An 18,613-nucleotide genomic window follows, 5' to 3' on the forward strand; every position below is an offset into this window, starting at 1 on the left:
CGAGATTCATGCCGTGATATCCGGTCGGACACGGATATCACGACCCTTCGTTAATCATGCGTGGCAGTTTGGTAATGCTCTCCGAGGTCGTTGAACTCGAACCGAACCCGTAGGGAAGGGTCTCGATGGTTCCGAGCTCAGGTATTTTTGTCACGACCCAGATTTTCCACCATCAGAGTCGTGATGGCGCCTACTCGGGGTAGCTAGGCAAGCCAACTTAATTACCTTTCCATCACTGGCAATTATCTTTAACAGTTTATAACATCAATATAGAACATAAAGTCTAATAAGAACAATAGCGGAAGTCTGTCTTAAAATGATGAATTTAAAACGCGGAATAGTCAAAAACAACCTCTACCCAAGATTTGGTGTCACATTACTCACGAACCACTAAGAATAAACTAAATACAAAGATCTGAAAGAAATATAACAGCTGTCTGTCTCGAAAATAATGAGGTAACAGTCTAAAAGAAAACAATGAGAAGAGACGCCGGGCCTGCGGACGCCTGCAAGGCTACCTCAGTCTCGTGAATATGAATCGCCTGCTTCCGAACTACTGCTGCTGCTGTTCCTCAAAACCTGGACCTGTGCAAAAATGCACAGAAGTGTAGCATCAGCACAACCGACCCCATGTGCTGGTAAGTGTCTAGCCTAACCCCGGCGAAGTAGTGACAAGGCTAGACTGGACATCACATAAACCTGTGCAGTTATAAATATACAGCGGGAATCGAATGTCAAGTAATTAACAACAAGAGGAGGGAGACATGCTAAGGGGAGATACAATATTAACAGCAATCCAGAGTAACAACTAAAACAGCTTAGGTTCACAATGAACAAAGAATCAATACTCAAATACAAACACATAGCCTCAATAACTGTTGCGGCGTGCAACCCGCTCCATAATTACTATTGTTGCGGCGTGCAACCCGCTCCACAAATACCACTATTGCGGCGTGCAACCCGACCCATATCATTTATCATGTATCATTGTTGCGGCGCGCAACCCGATCCTCAATATCATTTATCATGTATCATTGTTGCGGCGCGCAACCCGATCCTCAATATCATTGTTGCGGCGCGCAACCCGATCCTCAGTATCATTTAACAGTCCGACTCCCCAAACAACAGTCACAATTAAGGGGCATAAAAATAAATAAATATTTGACAAACATCCCGGCAAAAGGGAATAACCAACAACGCTTTCTCTTTCTTACTTTTCTTATCTTATAATTCACTCTACTATTTTGAGCCAACGCTCCGAAGAATCAAGTCATTTCGTATGATTTCAATATTCGTACCACAATTCGAGCCTATGCTCCCAGGAAAATCAAATGATCATATTACCGTTCACATGCTATTCACAACATATAGAAATCCTCCAATAAACACGGAGTTCACAACCAAATCATGATAATCACATTATAAGGACTCACGGTCATGCTAGACACCAATGTATAGATACTCGTCACCATGCCTATACATCGTACTCGATCACATAGCAATTAGCAACAAGACTCAACTCCTATTCCCTCAAGCTAGGGTTAAACCAAACACTTACCTCAAAGCCTTGAAATCCACTTAATCCTCAACTATCGCTTTACCTCGTGATTCCACTTCCAATACAGTGATATCTAGGCATAATTAATTCAACAATATCAATAAAGACTCAATGGCAATTTCTCATAGCCTAGATATGAATTTTCTAGCATTATTCCAAAAATACCAAAATTAGACACCGGGCCCACATGGTCCAAACTCTAGGCTCGGACCAAAACCCGATCACCCATAAACCCACGAGTGCAAATATATAATTTGTTTTAAGATTCGACCCTAAATTGAGGTTGAATCACCCAAAATTCTCAAAACCCTAACTCTACCCAAAACCCATAATTTCTACCTTGATTTCATGTTTTTAGGGCTAGGAATTCACTAATTAATGAAGGAAATTGAAGGAAACAAGTTGAACAATGCTTACCCAAGAAGTTTTGATGAAAGGGAGCTTCAATGGACGCCTAAGTGCTTGGAGAAGAAAGGGTTTCGTGTGTTTTTATGAAAAATCCCGTGCTACTGTTCTGTTTTTAACTTAAAAATTCGCTGGGCAAAATTGCCCTACGCGATCGCGGAAATAGGGATGCGATCGCGAAGGGTACCACTGACTGGTCATCGCGATCGCGTGGAGGGTTACGCGATCGCGTAGAAGAACTACTGGGGGTCCAAGGATTTGGCTTACGCGATCGCGTGGTTCAAGACGCGATCGCGAAGGAAGACGACTCAGTGCTATGCGATCGCGTGGGGAAGAGCGCGATCGCGAAGAAGGAAATCCCTGTGTAAAAATTACAGAAAATCTGATATCATCCTAAGTCCAAAACCACCCCGAACACCTCTGAAAACACTCCCGAGCCCTCGGGGATCCTAACCAATCACACACCCTAACTCAATAACATCTTACGAACTTACTCGAGCGATCAAATCGCCAAAATAGCCTCAAAATCATTGGATCAAGCCTCAAAATCATCATTTTCCTTTCAAACTTCATAAACTTCAAACTTTAGATATTTAGGTCCGAAACACGTCAAACGACGTCTGATTTCGACCAAACTTTACAGAAAGCACTTAACACATATTTAAGACTTGTACCGGGCGTCGGAACCAAAATACGAGCCCGATACCACAGTCTTTTAATCAATTTTCATTTCCATTTTCCTTAATAATTTCAGAAAAACAATTTCACAGAAAAATTCATTTCTCGAGCTCTAGACCTCGAAATTCGACTCCGGGCACATGTCTGAGTCCCATATTTTTCTACGGACCTTCCGGGACCGTCCAATCTCGAGTCGGGTCCGTTTACCAAAAATATTGACCGAAGTCAACCTTAAACATATTAATATCAAAATTCACATATTTCAACATAAAAGCTTTCCGGCTACGTGCCCGGACTGCGCACGCAAATCGATGAAAGTAAAAATGAGGTTTTCAAGGCCTCGGAAGCACAGAATGACTGAGGAAACAGGTGATGACCCTTTGGGTCGTCACAGTTTTGCTCGGGCCTTGACGCGATAGGCTCCTGGTCTCGATTCCTACTCCTTTCAGTCATGTCCTTGCTTCGTTTGCTTCACCGGAAAATGGGGGTACTCAGTAGCCTCAGTTTTACCCATACACAATACTGTGTGTAATTTCTTTTCTCAGCGGGCGGAATTACGAGATATCTATGCTAAATGAATTAATTAATATGCATGCAAATTAATCAAATGTCACAATTATTCGGAAAGAAAAAAACTAGAAAAAGCAACATAGCATATTCGAGATATCATGTGAGATATATTAAACTATTACGGGTTGTTTGGTATGAGGTATAAGAAGGTATAGTGTTGGTATAAATATTTAATATCACTTTTGTTGATACCCAATTTTTCCCTCATATATTTTTAAATATGCATATATATTTTTAAAATAGTGCACATGCATTTACAAATATGCACAAGTATTTCTATAATTTTAATGGCTTAAAATCAATTTATTCCTGCATTTTTATCTATACAAATATCCAATAATTATCCCTCATATTATTTTTATGATGATTTAATCATCCAAATTCATCATTTATGCCCATATAGTGCTTAAATATTTTAATTGCATTTTTTATAATTACATTTATATTTTTAAGGCTAGAATTGCACATTTTGCAATAATAGCTCATATGTATGCATAATTATATTATCTATACAGAAGATGAATTTTTATACTTTTATAATGTTAAATAATTATTTTAAATTATTTTCATGCACAAATGACATTTTTTCTTATTTATTAATTATTTTTATAAATTATTTTACTGATTTAATTGGGTATTTAAAATCTAGCCCCCTTTCTAATTAATTTTGGACCTAGCCCAATTATATACACCAGCCCAATACCCAATTACCTCTACCCAATTAAACCACCCGATCCGGAAACCCCTTAAATCAAGACCGTTGATCTCTAAGATCAACGGTCCACATCACCTCAGCCCCTTTTAATTAACCTAACCCGTCTAAACCCTATCACTTCACCCCACCCGTCGTCATTGAATCCTCTCATCTCCTCACCCTTCACCCTCTCAATCCCTAACCCACCGTCACCGTTTTTCCTTCAAATCCGGCCAGAAATAGAATCATTTCTCGATTCCTTGCCTTATTTGGCTTTACTTCTTTACTTGCTACCCGATTTTGATGTTACTTAAGCTTATTTTCCTCAAATGGCAAGTGTATCTCAAGAGACTCGAACCAAATCTGGTTCAAAATCTCTCATATTTCAATTATTCCCGTCTATGTTCATCCCAAAACCTGTGAGTACGAATATTTTTCGTATCTTTCAGTTAGGGTTTTGGATCTCTGGTTCAAACCAGATTTTGGTTCATTCTGGTTCGCTTTAATATTATTATTTACCTTGTCACTCCCGAACCTGTATATTTTTGGTTAAATCTTTTACTTACCCTAAAATTAGGGTTTTGATTTTAACAGATTTTCGCCAAAATGTTTTTCTCTATTTATTTCTGATTGATTTTACTTACCCTAGTTTATGCCTATTTTACTTATATTAAAATTTAGGGTTTTCCGATATGTAATTATTTTTTCTTTTAATGGTTCTATTTATCTGTCTCTGTGATTCTTGCCGTTAATTATTGACTAACTTTATTTGCCCCAAAATTAAGACCTTGAAATCTTTACTAAGGTTTCAGTACTGGTATTTCCTTATTTGGTGCGATTTACCTGTTCTCATCACTCCCTACTTTATTTAATCCGGCATCTTGACTATTTGATTGGCTCTGTATAATACTTTCCTTAACCTGAATAGTACTAGCTTGATTTTACGCTATTATGATCTGTTAATTGATTGAAGCCGACTTAAATTGATTATGGAATTATTTTCATTCCTTGTTTATGTATGATTGACTTATTACCTTATTGGTCTGTCTCATTGAGTACTATTTAAAGCCCTTCCTCACTCCCTCTTAAGACAAATCTCGTGCTCTCTAATTCTCACTAAAAAGCTTAATCTCTCTCTCTCTTGCTCTCCTGTTCTGATTTCTGTACTGAGTGGCTATTGTTTGGCCGGCTGAAAGCCAAGGCCGAATTACTCTGGAATTTAATTGTTACCGCACCTTTACTTGTTTTTTTTTTCTCAACTGGTATGCCCTAACCTTTGCAATTTCCTTCTCTATGTTTTGTTCGACTAGCCTGTTTCAATTCCTAGCATGATTCTGTCCTTTATCTGGCAAATTGAGAATACCGTTAACTTAAGACTAAGTTATTTAGAATAACAGGAATTCTCTCATAAGTTGGTTTAAGGTTCAATCTGTTTGTTAGTTTTATACATGTTCTGAACTTTGCAAGACACTATAAGCATGTAATCAAATATGTTTGTTGCTTAACTCATATGTCCTGTCTGTTCAATTCAAATATTTCTGCCTAATTGCTTCTGTGACTAAGCCATGACTGTTTGACCACTATTAATACTTAGCTCAACTAGACTTCAACCTATTTGAAACTATGTGTTTAAGCATGAATTTTGTGTGTTTCCTTGGTACAGTTCTGCCTGTAATTATATGTTCTGCATCCTGTTTCTTCTAAAATCCAACTATCTTCTTAAAACCTGCCCTTTATTCCTTTTCATGTACTGATTTTCAAAAGCCCTACTCTTAGTCCCTTAGGTTCTCAACCACACCAGTGTGAGCACTGACTAGGGTCCTTGAAACTCCTTTGAACTCTGACACACTGGGGGTTGGCTTTCTAATCTTTTATGAACTCTTTGCTGAATGTGTGGTTCTGGTGTGAGTATTGTCTGGGATCTCTGAGGCTCTTTGGAAACTTTGACACATTGGAAGCCAGGTTTTAACATGTTGTCGACGAATCACTGCTATGCCCCAAAGCTGTTATGTTGGAAGGCCTGGTTCCCAGGTTTAGTTGGGCTTATGAAGGCTCCCTATAGTGTAATTGTTACCATTATGTAATTCATTCGATATTCTGAGCTGTAATAATCTCTGTAATAACAGATTTGGGGTTAATTAGTAAAAGTTGGGGTTCTTTTATATCTTTTGTTAAAACTGGATAGAAATCCTGCCTATAGGATTTAATTATACTGATTGAATTATGCGAATACTATACTGTGTTTAGAGATCCTGCCTATAGGACTTTTCATGATCATTTTGATTCTATGTTGCACATTTGCATGCTAGAAACTCTGCTTATAGGACTTTACGTTTAATTCTGTACATTAGAAATCCTGTTCATAGGACCTACACATGTTTTCAACTAAATGTGCATTAGTGACCATGCCTATAGGACCTTGTTTGTTTAAGTCAATTATCCTTCCTGGCAATCTGTTTAATTTCTGTCCAAATGCAACTAAGAGATATCATGCCTATAGGATTTAACTCCATTCAAACCTAGAAATCATGCCTATAAGGGTTTAACTCAATAGATATCATGCCTATAGGACTAAAGATCAACTTCAAATTTAGAAATCATGCCTATAAGGTTTGAATTAACTCAGCAATTAGAAAGCATGCCTATAGGATTTGAAAAGGAATAAAACTTGTCTTTATAAGTTAAAATCAGTGTTACACTTAGAAACCATGCCTATAGGTCTGTAATTAATAAGCTCGTAGAAATCACGCCTATAGGACTCTGTTAATCGATTCTGAATTCAATCACTTAGGCAATATATCTGTAGGACTTATTAATGATTCTGGGTTTAAAACTGTGACATACTACTGCTTGAAATGCCCAGATCCATGCTGAATAAAATCAGTAGTCAAATAGGTCTCAATGCTCGCCTTAGTAAACTGCCTTTATACTCTGTTTTATCACGTAGATATCCTGCCTATAGGATTTCAAAATTAAAAAGTTTGCTGATTCAATTGTGCGCCTTTTGTTGTTTATGTGTGGAGGTTAATGTGAGCCCATACTTATTCTTTATTTGAAAGTCCTACGTATTTTTGTTTGTCGCCTAGATTTCACATTTTTAAGCAATATAGGTTGGTCTAGAACTATCCCAAATAGAGGTCCTAATACCTCCAGGGCCATAGGTAAGGACGGGTAGTGCACGCATAAGGAACGATCTAGAAACTACTAGAACGCTTAGGTAACAACTTAAAGATAGTAATTGGGTAGTAAGGAGATGATAGCCCGTGCGCTAATGCTATGAGTAACACTCCGACTTGAGGGAGTTACAAAGCATTGCATGGAATGATCCTATAGGCTAAAAAACTTAGGACCACCCCTGTACCCCTGTTTAATATAATATTGTATTTGTCCAAATTGTCCTCACCCCTTTTAGACTAATTCGCTTAATTTAAGTTCGGCCGGGACCCACCGTTGTGGACCTCGAGGGGTGCCTAACACATTCCCCTCAAGGTAATTTCGAGCCTTACCCGATCTCTGGTGATGTAAACTGGTTATATGAGTTATCTGCTCCAGGTGCCCTAACACACCATAATCCGTTAGGTGGCGACTCTTTCAATTCTAATTCCCTACCCTCTCAGAAAAGAGTTGTCCCAGAAATATCGAAACCCGATTTCGCGAGAAAAAGGGGCGCGACAACTTTAATACTTTGTTTGGTTAGCAAACCTGGTATAAGTTATCCGGGATTAAAATTAGTACCGGGATAACTTATACCTTGAGGGTGGGGTAATTAATGTCGAGATAACTTATACCTTCTTTTTAGAAATTATGCAATTTTCATTTTTAATACAACATATCAAACAGTGGATAAAAAAAATACCAGGATAGCATAACTTATCCCGACATAAGCCGTATTCAAACCAAACGACCCCTTAAAGTGTATAAATATGAATACCAGTATGGTAAGGTACAAATCTTCAATATTGGGAACAAAATTAGGTAGCAATATCTAATTGGGAAAACCAAAGTGGTCGACACGGATACGAACGTTGATTAGTGTTCGATATCTTGGTTTTAAATTTCAATATTAAATTATCTACATATAAAGCTTTTAGGAACCAAAAGAATGTGTAGTTTATTTTATGGTTGTATATTTGTATATCTCTGTCCATAACTCCAAATGATTGGGAATCAAAGAGGACAAGGTGGAAAAAACCTGGCTATTCCCGACAGAATATATAGAAGACCCTCTTTTATCTTTACTAACATTGCCTATTTACTTCTTCTGTCTCAAATTATTATCGCTTTTGGCTTCTTATGATCAAATGAACTGAATTCCGTTTAATATTTGTAATTCTTTTAAAATTTAATTTTCATTTTAAAAAATGTGCATCTAGTTCAATTTAGCTTGAAAATCGACTAATATGGTCAAATTATAACCTGGGAATTAATGAAGGAGTATTTAGCTAGCATCTTTAATTTTAAGATTTTAAAACTCCAGACACGTGGAAATATTAATGGTACAACGTCTATATCTACATCTATATGACTATATATCTTGTGTCTGAGAATTTTTACACCAGTAATGTATTTAATCAATTACAACAAGTTATTTACTTCAAATGCTTTAAAAGGCGAGAGCGTGAGGCGAGGCGTTTTACCTCTGACGAGGCGAGGCGTAAGCCCTGAGACATGGGGCGTAAGTTCCACGGATCTTTAAATTTTAGTAATTTCAAGAATTTAAAATAGTATAAAATAAAAATAATTATAAAATTACATTAAAATCACAAAATTATAAAATAATCTATTTAAACTATTTATAAATTATAATTCAACTATGAATAATACAAAAAGTATGAGATACATCATTATATGCAAATTAGCTGCAACGTCGTTACAACTCAAACATCAAAAGTAATGTATTCGATGCGAAATCTTACATGTATTTCTTAGGGAGTAATGAATATTGAAAGAATTTCGGTATTATAATTTGATATATTTTTTAAAATACTCCTTTTATTTAATATGCTTTCTATTTGAAAGAGAATTTAACAAAAATATAATTCACAATTTAAATATGATTCTATAGCATCAATTATTTTTAAGTTTCAACAAGTTAATAAAGTGGCACATAATTCAGCATACTATATCATGATAACTAATTATTTATAAATAGTTACTAGCTAATACTGAGCTATTAAATTAATAAGTATTGTATCTCGTAAACGTGAAAAATATAATTTAGGAAAATAATTATAAAAAGAATTATGGACTAATATAATACAGACATAACAAAAGTTAATAAATAAATACTTTTAAATGAAAGATTTATTTAAAATTTACTATCACAGCAGTCTTAGTGGATAACATGCAATAATTTTTTTTTAAATTATGACATAAAATACTCTGAACTTATTGATTTATTGTTAAGAAAAAGTAATTTTGAATAGTCAACGATTTATTAAGAAAATTTGAGGATTTACAAGGTTAGTTACAAAGTAATTTGAGGTTAGTTCTATTAGGCGAACCCAGTACGTTGGGTGTTGGGCGTGCCCGGGACGTAAGCCTCGACGGTCGAGGCGTAAGTCTCACGGAACTAAGCCCCAACCCCGGGGCGTTTTACGAGTGCTCCGCCCCAGGACGAGTCCCGGGCGAGTCCCAATTCTGCCTTTTAAAACAGAGATTTACTTCATTTATTTTGATTTATGTGATTTTATTATCTATTTAGTTTGTTTTAAAAAGAATGACCCCTTTTTAAATTTGAGGATAATTAAATTTAAACTTCTTATTTTATCCTTAATGGTAATATTTTATGATTCAAATTGTATGGAATGCATGTTTAATGCCATAAAGTTCAAAAAACTTATAGCCACGTAATCAGGGGCGGATGCAATGCATTATCTACGAGTTCAATTGAACCCATAACTTTTGATGCAGAGTAAAAATTTATATGTAAAAATTCACTAAAGTCACAAATATAGTAGATATGAACCCATAACTTTAAAAATATAATATGTTCAATGCTAAAATCTTTAAAAGTTGAACCCATAATACTTAAATCCTGGATCCGCCTCTGCACGTAATGACAGATTTAAGATCACAAGTTTTAAAATTATTTATTTATTTCTTTTATTTTACGTCATATAAATTGAAATAAATGAAGTATTTTATATTACAGTATTCATGTCTCGCATTATTATAAACACACCATGCATACCTCAATCATACTAGGGGTTTCTTCTACAGCTAAAAAGGGTTGGAGACATTCCTTCAAATTAAGAGTTCTCTCCACAGAATTGAGAGGCCGATAAGCACAAATTTACAGTTTAAGGAAACAGGCATATATAATTAGCACTTACAGTCTTCACTACAGATTACAGTTAGGTTACCTGTAGTTTCCTAAAATGCAGCAGCTCAAGTCAATTTTGAGTTCTTCCTCTTTCGGAAGCAGCTCAAAGCGATCCAGTTACAGCCGGAACTTTGACTTGCCGGAGGACTCAACGCCGGCGACGTCAAACTCTCGCAATTTTAAAGGCGCCGCTATGTTACCGATTTTCCTCAACGATTTGCACAGAAACAACAATAACAACATCAACAACGACGACGACGAGGAATTAGTTGAAATCACGGTAGAGCTGGATGATAATTCCATTGTTCTGTGTAATGTAATGCCGGCTAATTCATCGCACAATAATACCAAAGCTGCAGTCGCCGACGAAGAAGTTTCTAAAACATCCAGTGCCGGTTCCAAAATTCGCCGGCGATTTTCAACGGGATCGCTGACTTCCGACGTGGATGATGATCATGTTTTTTGTACTCGGATTAATGATAATAATGAGCAGACAATTTTATCGATACGTGAAGAGATGAAATCGAAATTGAAGCTAGCGAGGAATAAATCGAGTGCTCCACACGCGCTTGGAGGATTGAGATTTATAAGCAAGAAAAGTAGTGGAGAATTTGAAGATAATGTGCTATGGGAAAAAGTTGAAGCTCGGTTCAATGCTCTGGCTAAGGAGGGATGGCTTGCTAGAGAAGATTTTGGTGAATGCATAGGTACATAGTAACTAAATTGAGCTATGGGTTCAGTACTAACTTCAGCACCCCATAAATTTTAAATTTTGGTTCCGACTCTGATTACAGAATCAAAATAACTATCTTTTTCTTTTTAGCCTTCTTTTTGTTTTGCAAATTTTTTTAAAATCTTCAGTATGATACATGCATTTGCCTTGCTCAATGGTATGAGTTTTCACGAATGTAAGTATAAGTTCTATGATAGCATTTCACAAAATAATTACTGGTAAATTTTATATTACTCCTAATTGATAACACGATAAAAATGATTATTTTTGTCGCAATAAAAAATAATTATTAATTTGCTATAATATGTTAAATTAATTACACTATTGTGTAAAAATTCATTAAGGTGGTAGTTTTTGATGCAGGAATGGAGGATTCGAAAGAGTTTGCGGTGGGAGTTTTTGATGCACTGGCGCGACGGCGGCGTCAAAAGACGGCAAAGATAACAAAAGCTGAGCTTCATAATTTTTGGTTGCAGATTTCTGATCAAAGTTTCGACGCTCGCCTTCAGATTTTCTTTGACATGTGTGTGCACTCGTTAATGTTTTCTCTTTTACTAGTATCTACTTTGTTTTTCTTTTCGAGTGTCTTTTTCGAATTTAAGTTAAACACACAGAGTAGAATAGTTTTATATATCTATTAAAACATTTTAGTTACTTACTAATGCTTACCATAAGAATTTACACCTTGTTGAAAACATGCATTTCCCTTTTCTAAAACGCTATTAAACAATTTTTTATGAAATGATCCGCTATTTTACGTAAATTAAAATCCTAGCCGCGATATAATCTTTAATTATTGATTGCTGTCCAATTATTATTTTTCAAGTGCTCACATGTTACATGTAATACTCATTATAGGGCGGATAGCAATGGAGACGGAAGGATTACTAGATATGAAGTTCAAGAGGTAAGGTTATTAAACGCAGAGGCGGATCCAGGATTTGAGCCTTATGGGTTCCTACCGTAATTTCAGATTAATATGCAACAATAACTGGGTTCACAATTAGATATTTACAAATATTTAGTGATTTTCTTTATATAAATACATGGTCTATGCAAGAGTTACTGGGTTGCAAGGAACCCGTATTCTATGCTCTAGATCCCCTGATTAAACGTAACTTCTAAATAAAAAACTGAAAGAGGTTAAAGTTCATAATATACTTTATACTATTCGTAGTATTTGTCAAATAGCAGAAGAACATGGTAATGGAGAGCCATAAATTTTGCTCAGTGAATCAAAATCTTATTTAATACTGCAATGATATAGTTAGAGAAGGGGAGCCTTGGCGTAACTGGTAAAGTTGCTGCCATGTGACCAAGAGGTTATGGGTTCGAGCTGTGGAAACAGCCCGCATAGTAAGAGCTTAGTGCACCGGGCTGCCTTTTTTAAATGATATAGTTAGAAATTTCTAATAGTATCTTTTTCTGTTTGGCTCTTCCAACAGCTAATAATGCTGAGTGCTTCGGCAAATAAGCTATCCAGATTGAAGGAACGTGCAGAAGATTATGCTTCTTTGATAATGGAGGAATTAGACCCTGAAAATCTTGGTTACATTGAGGTACCAAATTCTTGATCTTCTGATCAATTATAATCACTTCTTACTTCCTCACCTTAACATTTTTCAAAACGAGTCAACGAATTTGTTGACCGGTCTATATTTGCTGCCCCAACAAAAACTTATGTCCAAATTATTCGGACCGTAGGCCCACACTGTTGGAAGACCAACAACATTATATCAGTCAGAATACAAAAAGTATTCTGATTTTGGAATTTAGTTCATTGATTGGAACTATTTGAGAAGTCTTTGTATGTTTTGGGATTAAATATATTATGCTCCTTATATAGTATTGGGCAATCTTCATCTCTTGAACTAGTTTTTGGGATTAAGTTAGACCCGATATCAATTTCTTAATATGTTAGCACTTTGCTTAAACTGAGATTTGAAGAAGACTTGAAAAAAGATTAATGGAAGTAAAAACCAGCTGCTTCTCTGGTTCTGCTAAGCTTAATAAAATATCATAACACAAGGAATTAATAGGAACATGAATTATTAGTCAAATCATAGATGTCTCCATCAAACTAAAAGAGATTAATCATAGGCATAAAAAATGAAATTAAGCATAATAGAAGCGCTAGAGCATCTAAAACGTGTCTTCAGGTACCAAAAACTACAAGATCATCACTTTCATTCTGGGGAGATTTGAGCGATTGTATCATTTGCGTCGTTTTAGAATATTCAGTAACACAGTGACATTATTCTACTTTGACGAATTTGGGAAAAAAGTAACTCATAGTCCTTTTCTTTCAGTTATGGCAATTGGAAGCACTTCTTCTACAAAGGGACAATTACATGAACTACAGCAGATCTTTAAGCACACCAAGTGTTGGATGTAGTCAAAACTCAGGATCCCTTAAGCCGAAAGACATAATAAAGAGAGCCCGCTGCACCCTCGAATGTCTTGTACTGAAGAACTGGCAAAGAGGTTGGATTCTATTGCTTTGGATGATAACAATGGCTGGACTTTTCACATGGAAATTCTTACAGTATAGGCAAAGGGCAGCATTCCATGTTGTGGGATATTGCTTGCCAATAGCTAAAGGTGCTGCAGAGACTCTCAAGTTAAATATGGCACTCATCCTTTTACCGGTTTGTCGTAACACATTAACTAAGCTAAGGTCTACAGGAGCCAGGTTACTTATCCCTTTCGACGATAACATCAATTTTCACCAGGTGAGCAGAACAAAATTCACCAATATTAGTACTCTTGAAGTTTATAATGAACATAATTTTCTTCTGAACTATGTCATTTCAATTGGCAGATTATTGCATTTGCCATAGCAGTTGGAGTAGTACTTCATGCGGGGAACCATTTAGCGTGTGATTTTCCCCGTCTGGTTAACTCATCTACAGAAAAATTTGCACTTGTATCGTCTCATTTTGACAATGTGAAGCCTAGTTATAAAAGCCTTTTGACTGGTGTTGAAGGCATCACAGGTATTGGTATGGTAATTTTGATGACAATTGCTTTCACATTAGCATCACGACGATTCAGGAGAAATTTGGTGAAACTGCCACCTCCTCTCAACCGATTAACAGGCTTTAACGCATTTTGGTATTCTCATCACCTTCTCGCAATGGTTTATGTATTGCTACTAATACATGGAATATTCCTGTTCTTGGACCACCAATGGTATCACAAAACTGTAAGGACAATTATGAATATATTCAATACATACATACATACATACATATATTTATATATGAAGCACCAAATTACTTATCATTTATCTATGATTAAATGTTCAATATTTGTCGCACATGATTGTTGCAGACATGGATGTACATCTCCATTCCATTGCTCCTATATGCCGCAGAGAGGAGTTTCAGAAAATGCAGATCAGAATACTATGGCGTTAAGATTTTTAAGGTAAATTGAAATATCAGCCCATTAGCTTTCCATCTAATAGAGAATTTAAGAAATAAAAAGGATAGAAGGAAACAAATGAAGAATTGGTTTTTCTACCTATACAGGTTTCTGTACTTCCAGGAGATGTTCTCAGTTTGATCATGTCAAAACCAAATGGTTTCAAATACAAGAGTGGACAGTACATATTCCTGCAGTGCCCAACAATCTCTTCATTCGAATGGTATGCGCATTGGTTCCCCGTTTAAGCTGATTATATATCCACAAACAAGAATAAAATGCAAATCTTAATGTTTTTTCAGGCATCCATTTTCTATAACATCAGCACCAGGAGATGACTACCTCAGCATTCACATACGCACTGTAGGTGACTGGACATCAGAACTTAAGAATGTATTCACTGAGGATGACAGTTCAGCGTGTATAATTGGTCGAGCTAAGTTCAAAGAATTTGACGATGTTGATCAAAGAAGGTACTTTGTCAATGTTATTGGACACCTAAAGTTTAATCGTGATTCCCTTGTCAATATGTCTAAAGGACTTATCTGTGATGCAGTTTACCTCGATTGCTTGTTGATGGACCATATGGTGCGCCAGCACAAGACTATCAAAATTACGATGTCTTACTTCTTGTAGGACTTGGAATTGGAGCTACACCTTTTATAAGTATCTTGAAGGATCTATTGAACAATTCAAGAACAGAAGACAATGTGGTACTCATCCTTTAATTTTCTTTGTTTATTCTTCTTAAATAAGTAAACATGTGGTATTAATCTTAGTCAAAACATTAACTTCAGGATTCTAGTACTGAGATCACTTCATCATATGATAGCTGGAGAAGTGTTGCAACTTCAAGTGTGGCATCAAGTGGAAGAAAGAAATTACAAAGGACAAAGAATGCATATTTTTATTGGGTTACTAGAGAACCTGGATCATTCGAGTGGTTTAAAGGAGTCATGAATGAAGTTGCAGAGATAGATCACAAGGTAGTACATCATAATCAGCAATGGATGTTCATTTTCTCTTCCGATTAATGGTCTATTAGTATTGTAGTTTGACAATTTTATTACCAATTGGCTGCAATGAAACAGGGTCAGATAGAGATGCACAATTATCTGACAAGCGTTTACGATAAGGATGACGCGAGGTCCACTCTAATCACCATGCTGCAGGCACTTAACCATGCCAAACATGGTGTTGATATCCTTTCTGGCACTCGGGTACGATTCATATTCCATCACTACTACCCTCATTCGAAGCTTCTTAAAGGGAAATGTAAAGAACTATTCGGCGAGGCTGGAATTTTTGTATAGGAATATAGTTCAATCACACAACAGCAAGAGTAGAGTGCAATTGCACTGTTACATTTTCCACCAAGTACTGACTTTAGACTATGCAGGTGAAGACACATTTTGCAAGGCCCAAGTGGAAAGAAGTATTCAACATAATAGCTTCCAAGCATCCTTTTTCAACAGTAGGTAAGAAATTGTTACAACCTCAAACTAAGGGGTCGTTTGGTATGATGGATAAGCAAAAACAATCCCGAGATAAATATTTAGTACCGCCTTATCCCTTTTTTTGGTTACTAATCCCAAGATAAGTTATCATAGGATTAAGAATAGTATTGGGATAACTTATATCTGTCAGAGGGTAGAACAGTAATCTCAGGATAAGTTATCCCAGGATAAAGCAGTAGAATTGACAATCCTAGGATTAATCCAAACAGTCAGTAAGAAATAATACCAGGATAACTAATCTCAACATTACTAATCCCAGTATAACTTGTCTTCAAACCAAACGACCCCTTAAGTTTGTTTATTTCTGAAAAGTTTCATATCTGAATCTGCTTGTTACTTTATAGCCTGGGATCATCATTTCAGCAATATAATCCAATCTTCTGACAATGAATATGACCAAAAAATAGAGCTAATAAAGAAACTATGAAGATAAAATAATCAAAGGCATTGCAAGCTCGCAGCAAAATCTTATGATGTAAGCAATATCTACTGACACTATTAAAGATGTTCTATAATGTTAGCTTTCTTTAACTTATTATAGCATGTTATTTACTATTTTTATCAAGTTATCACTTAATGCATGTCAGAGTAATTTACCTTCAGTTATTTTATAGTGAAGTGGTTGTAGAAATATTTATTATACTGTGAATGCATACTGCATAGAACTTAAACTCAAAAAGAAAAAGGAAAGAAAAACGAACAAGCAGTACTTAAAAACTATGTTGTGCGGACTATCCAAAATGCTGCTGCACCCGTGGTGTATCCTCCAAAAATACACTATTTTTGGAGGATCCGACACCCACCCGGTGACATTTTCAGAGAGTCCGAACAAGGTAGATCTTCCTAACAAGATAAATGATGCAGGAGTCTTCTACTGTGGGACGCCTGTCTTAGCAAAGGAGTTGAAGAAGCTATCAAAAGTATTGACTTATAAAACATCCACAAGATTTGTTTTTCACAAGGAGCTCTTTTGAAGCCAGATAATTTGGGTAACAAGCAAAACATTTTTCTCTTTTCTCTTTTCTTTTTTCCTTTTTTCCATTTCTGTAGTTATTTGTACAAAAAAGGAATACATGTGACTATAGATATTGATTTAGCAAAATGTAAATGCATATATACAGCATACAAATGATTATAGTGAGAAAGATATCTATATGTGATTAAAGTAATTTCAATATAGGATTATAGTGAGAAAGATATCCATATTTGATATATTAGAGTATTTTCAAAAAAAGAATGTAAATTGTTATGATATGGTATGCTCAGGAAAAAACACAGGAGAAGAATATATGTTCCTTGTAGCTTCTAACTCGAGTCGATTACTCAAATGGTCATTCAACTATTTAAAATTACTTAGTAAAGTCATATTTCTTTTGTTTGTAATGGAAAAGCCACTTAACTATTTATATAGCATTCACAATGATGCTGCATTAATCCCAAAACACTACTAGAAATCCGGAAAAAAACGACCAAAATTTGGCGACCAAAATTGGTCTGTCAAGAAAAGCGACCAAAGTTGGTCGCTAAATTGGAGAAAATAATTAAATAATTATTCTAAATACACCTTGGTCGCTTTTTGGTCGATAATGTGGTCAAAATGTTGACCGGACTGGTCAGACTTGCTTGGTCAAAGAAATACTGAAATTAGCGGGAACCAACTTTTGGTGGGGAGAACCTCTCCGCTATGCGGGAGACTGTGACAAAGCTCACATCCGAGCTAGAAGCGGCCAAAGGAAAGAGAAAAGCTTAGAGATGCTTCAGTACATATGCAAGTGCTAGTACCAGAGCATGCAGAGCAGCTCAAATCTCTTCCTAGCTTCTGGCATGTTTTACCGACTCCCCGGTCTTGTGATCATCGCCAGAGGCTCGACATTGAACGTCGAGCGTTCCTTCTGTCCTCCCCGTGCTCGTTCCTCCACCATCCTCCACTGTGATCTTTCTTTCCCTCTCCTCTGACAAGTAGACCCTTTCCTGCATACACGTCTTGATGATGAAAGTTCTCAGAGGTGATGCATAATTGATGTTGACAAAAATACTCCTTGACTTTTATATACTTTTTGAACTGACAAATGAACCGACTTTTGAACTAGTGTAATAGCGTTAACTTAGTATTGTTAGTTTAATTTGTTAGTTCTATTGAACTTTAATTTGTTGGTATTTCAGTGTTTTTTTGAATTGTTTGTTGTTGTTGTTGTTGTTATGGTGTTGTTGTTTGGGTTGTTTGTGGATATTTTTGGTATTGAAATTGTAGTTTATGAATTGAATTATATTTTATTTAGGAAGTTGGTATGCTGGCAGGTGGTGTAGTTGCCAAAACAGGCAGTTTCTACCAAAATTATACGTCGCTTTTCTATTTTAAAAAAAATATTTTTCTGGGAAATAGCGACCAAGGTTGGTCGCTAATTAACCCATATTTCCTAAAAAAGCGACCAACTTTGGTCACTATTCTATTAAAAAAAAAAGTTCTGGAAATTAGCGACCAAATTTTGGTCGCTTATGTTTAAAAAAATATATAATTCTTGAAGTTAGCGACAATTTTGGTCGCTTATGTTTAAAAAAATTAAAAAAAAGCGACCAACTTTGTCGCTATTTTCCAGATTTTAAAATATAATATTTGGTTTACAGACCAAAGTTGGTTCGCTATATTTTGAATAATTAATAAAAAAAAAAACGTAATTTAAATTATAGAGACCAACTTTGGTCGCTA

At 35.8% G+C, this 18,613-nt stretch overlaps 1 protein-coding gene across 1 annotated transcript; it reads left to right on the forward strand.

Moving 5' to 3' along the window:
• The first annotated feature begins 10,094 nt into the window (after positions 1–10,094).
• Positions 10,095–17,103, forward strand: LOC109218001 (respiratory burst oxidase homolog protein E-like). The gene is made up of 14 exons (XM_019382309.1): positions 10,095–10,937; positions 11,327–11,486; positions 11,822–11,870; positions 12,409–12,522; positions 13,273–13,695; positions 13,785–14,168; positions 14,297–14,392; positions 14,497–14,612; positions 14,692–14,862; positions 14,946–15,102; positions 15,187–15,375; positions 15,481–15,609; positions 15,789–15,867; positions 16,771–17,103. Exons 1-14 carry the CDS (start codon positions 10,286–10,288, stop codon positions 16,878–16,880), a joined length of 2,829 nt encoding a protein of 942 aa, XP_019237854.1. The 5' UTR covers positions 10,095–10,285; the 3' UTR covers positions 16,881–17,103.
• The last annotated feature ends 1,510 nt before the right edge of the window (positions 17,104–18,613 follow it).

This window comes from Nicotiana attenuata, unplaced genomic scaffold, assembly GCF_001879085.1.
Source record: "Nicotiana attenuata strain UT unplaced genomic scaffold, NIATTr2, whole genome shotgun sequence".
NCBI lineage: Eukaryota > Viridiplantae > Streptophyta > Magnoliopsida > Solanales > Solanaceae > Nicotiana > Nicotiana attenuata.

Bases quoted from the DNA above. Each gene is read 5' to 3' on its own strand.
- LOC109218001 (XM_019382309.1), top strand. From the start codon at position 10,286: ATGCAGCAGCTCAAGTCAATTTTGAGTTCTTCCTCTTTCGGAAGCAGC. The intron at 14,169-14,296 runs GTAAGGACAATT...TGATTGTTGCAG, and splicing joins ACCAATGGTATCACAAAACT to ACATGGATGTACATCTCCAT. The intron at 14,613-14,691 runs GTATGCGCATTG...ATGTTTTTTCAG, and splicing joins ACAATCTCTTCATTCGAATG to GCATCCATTTTCTATAACAT.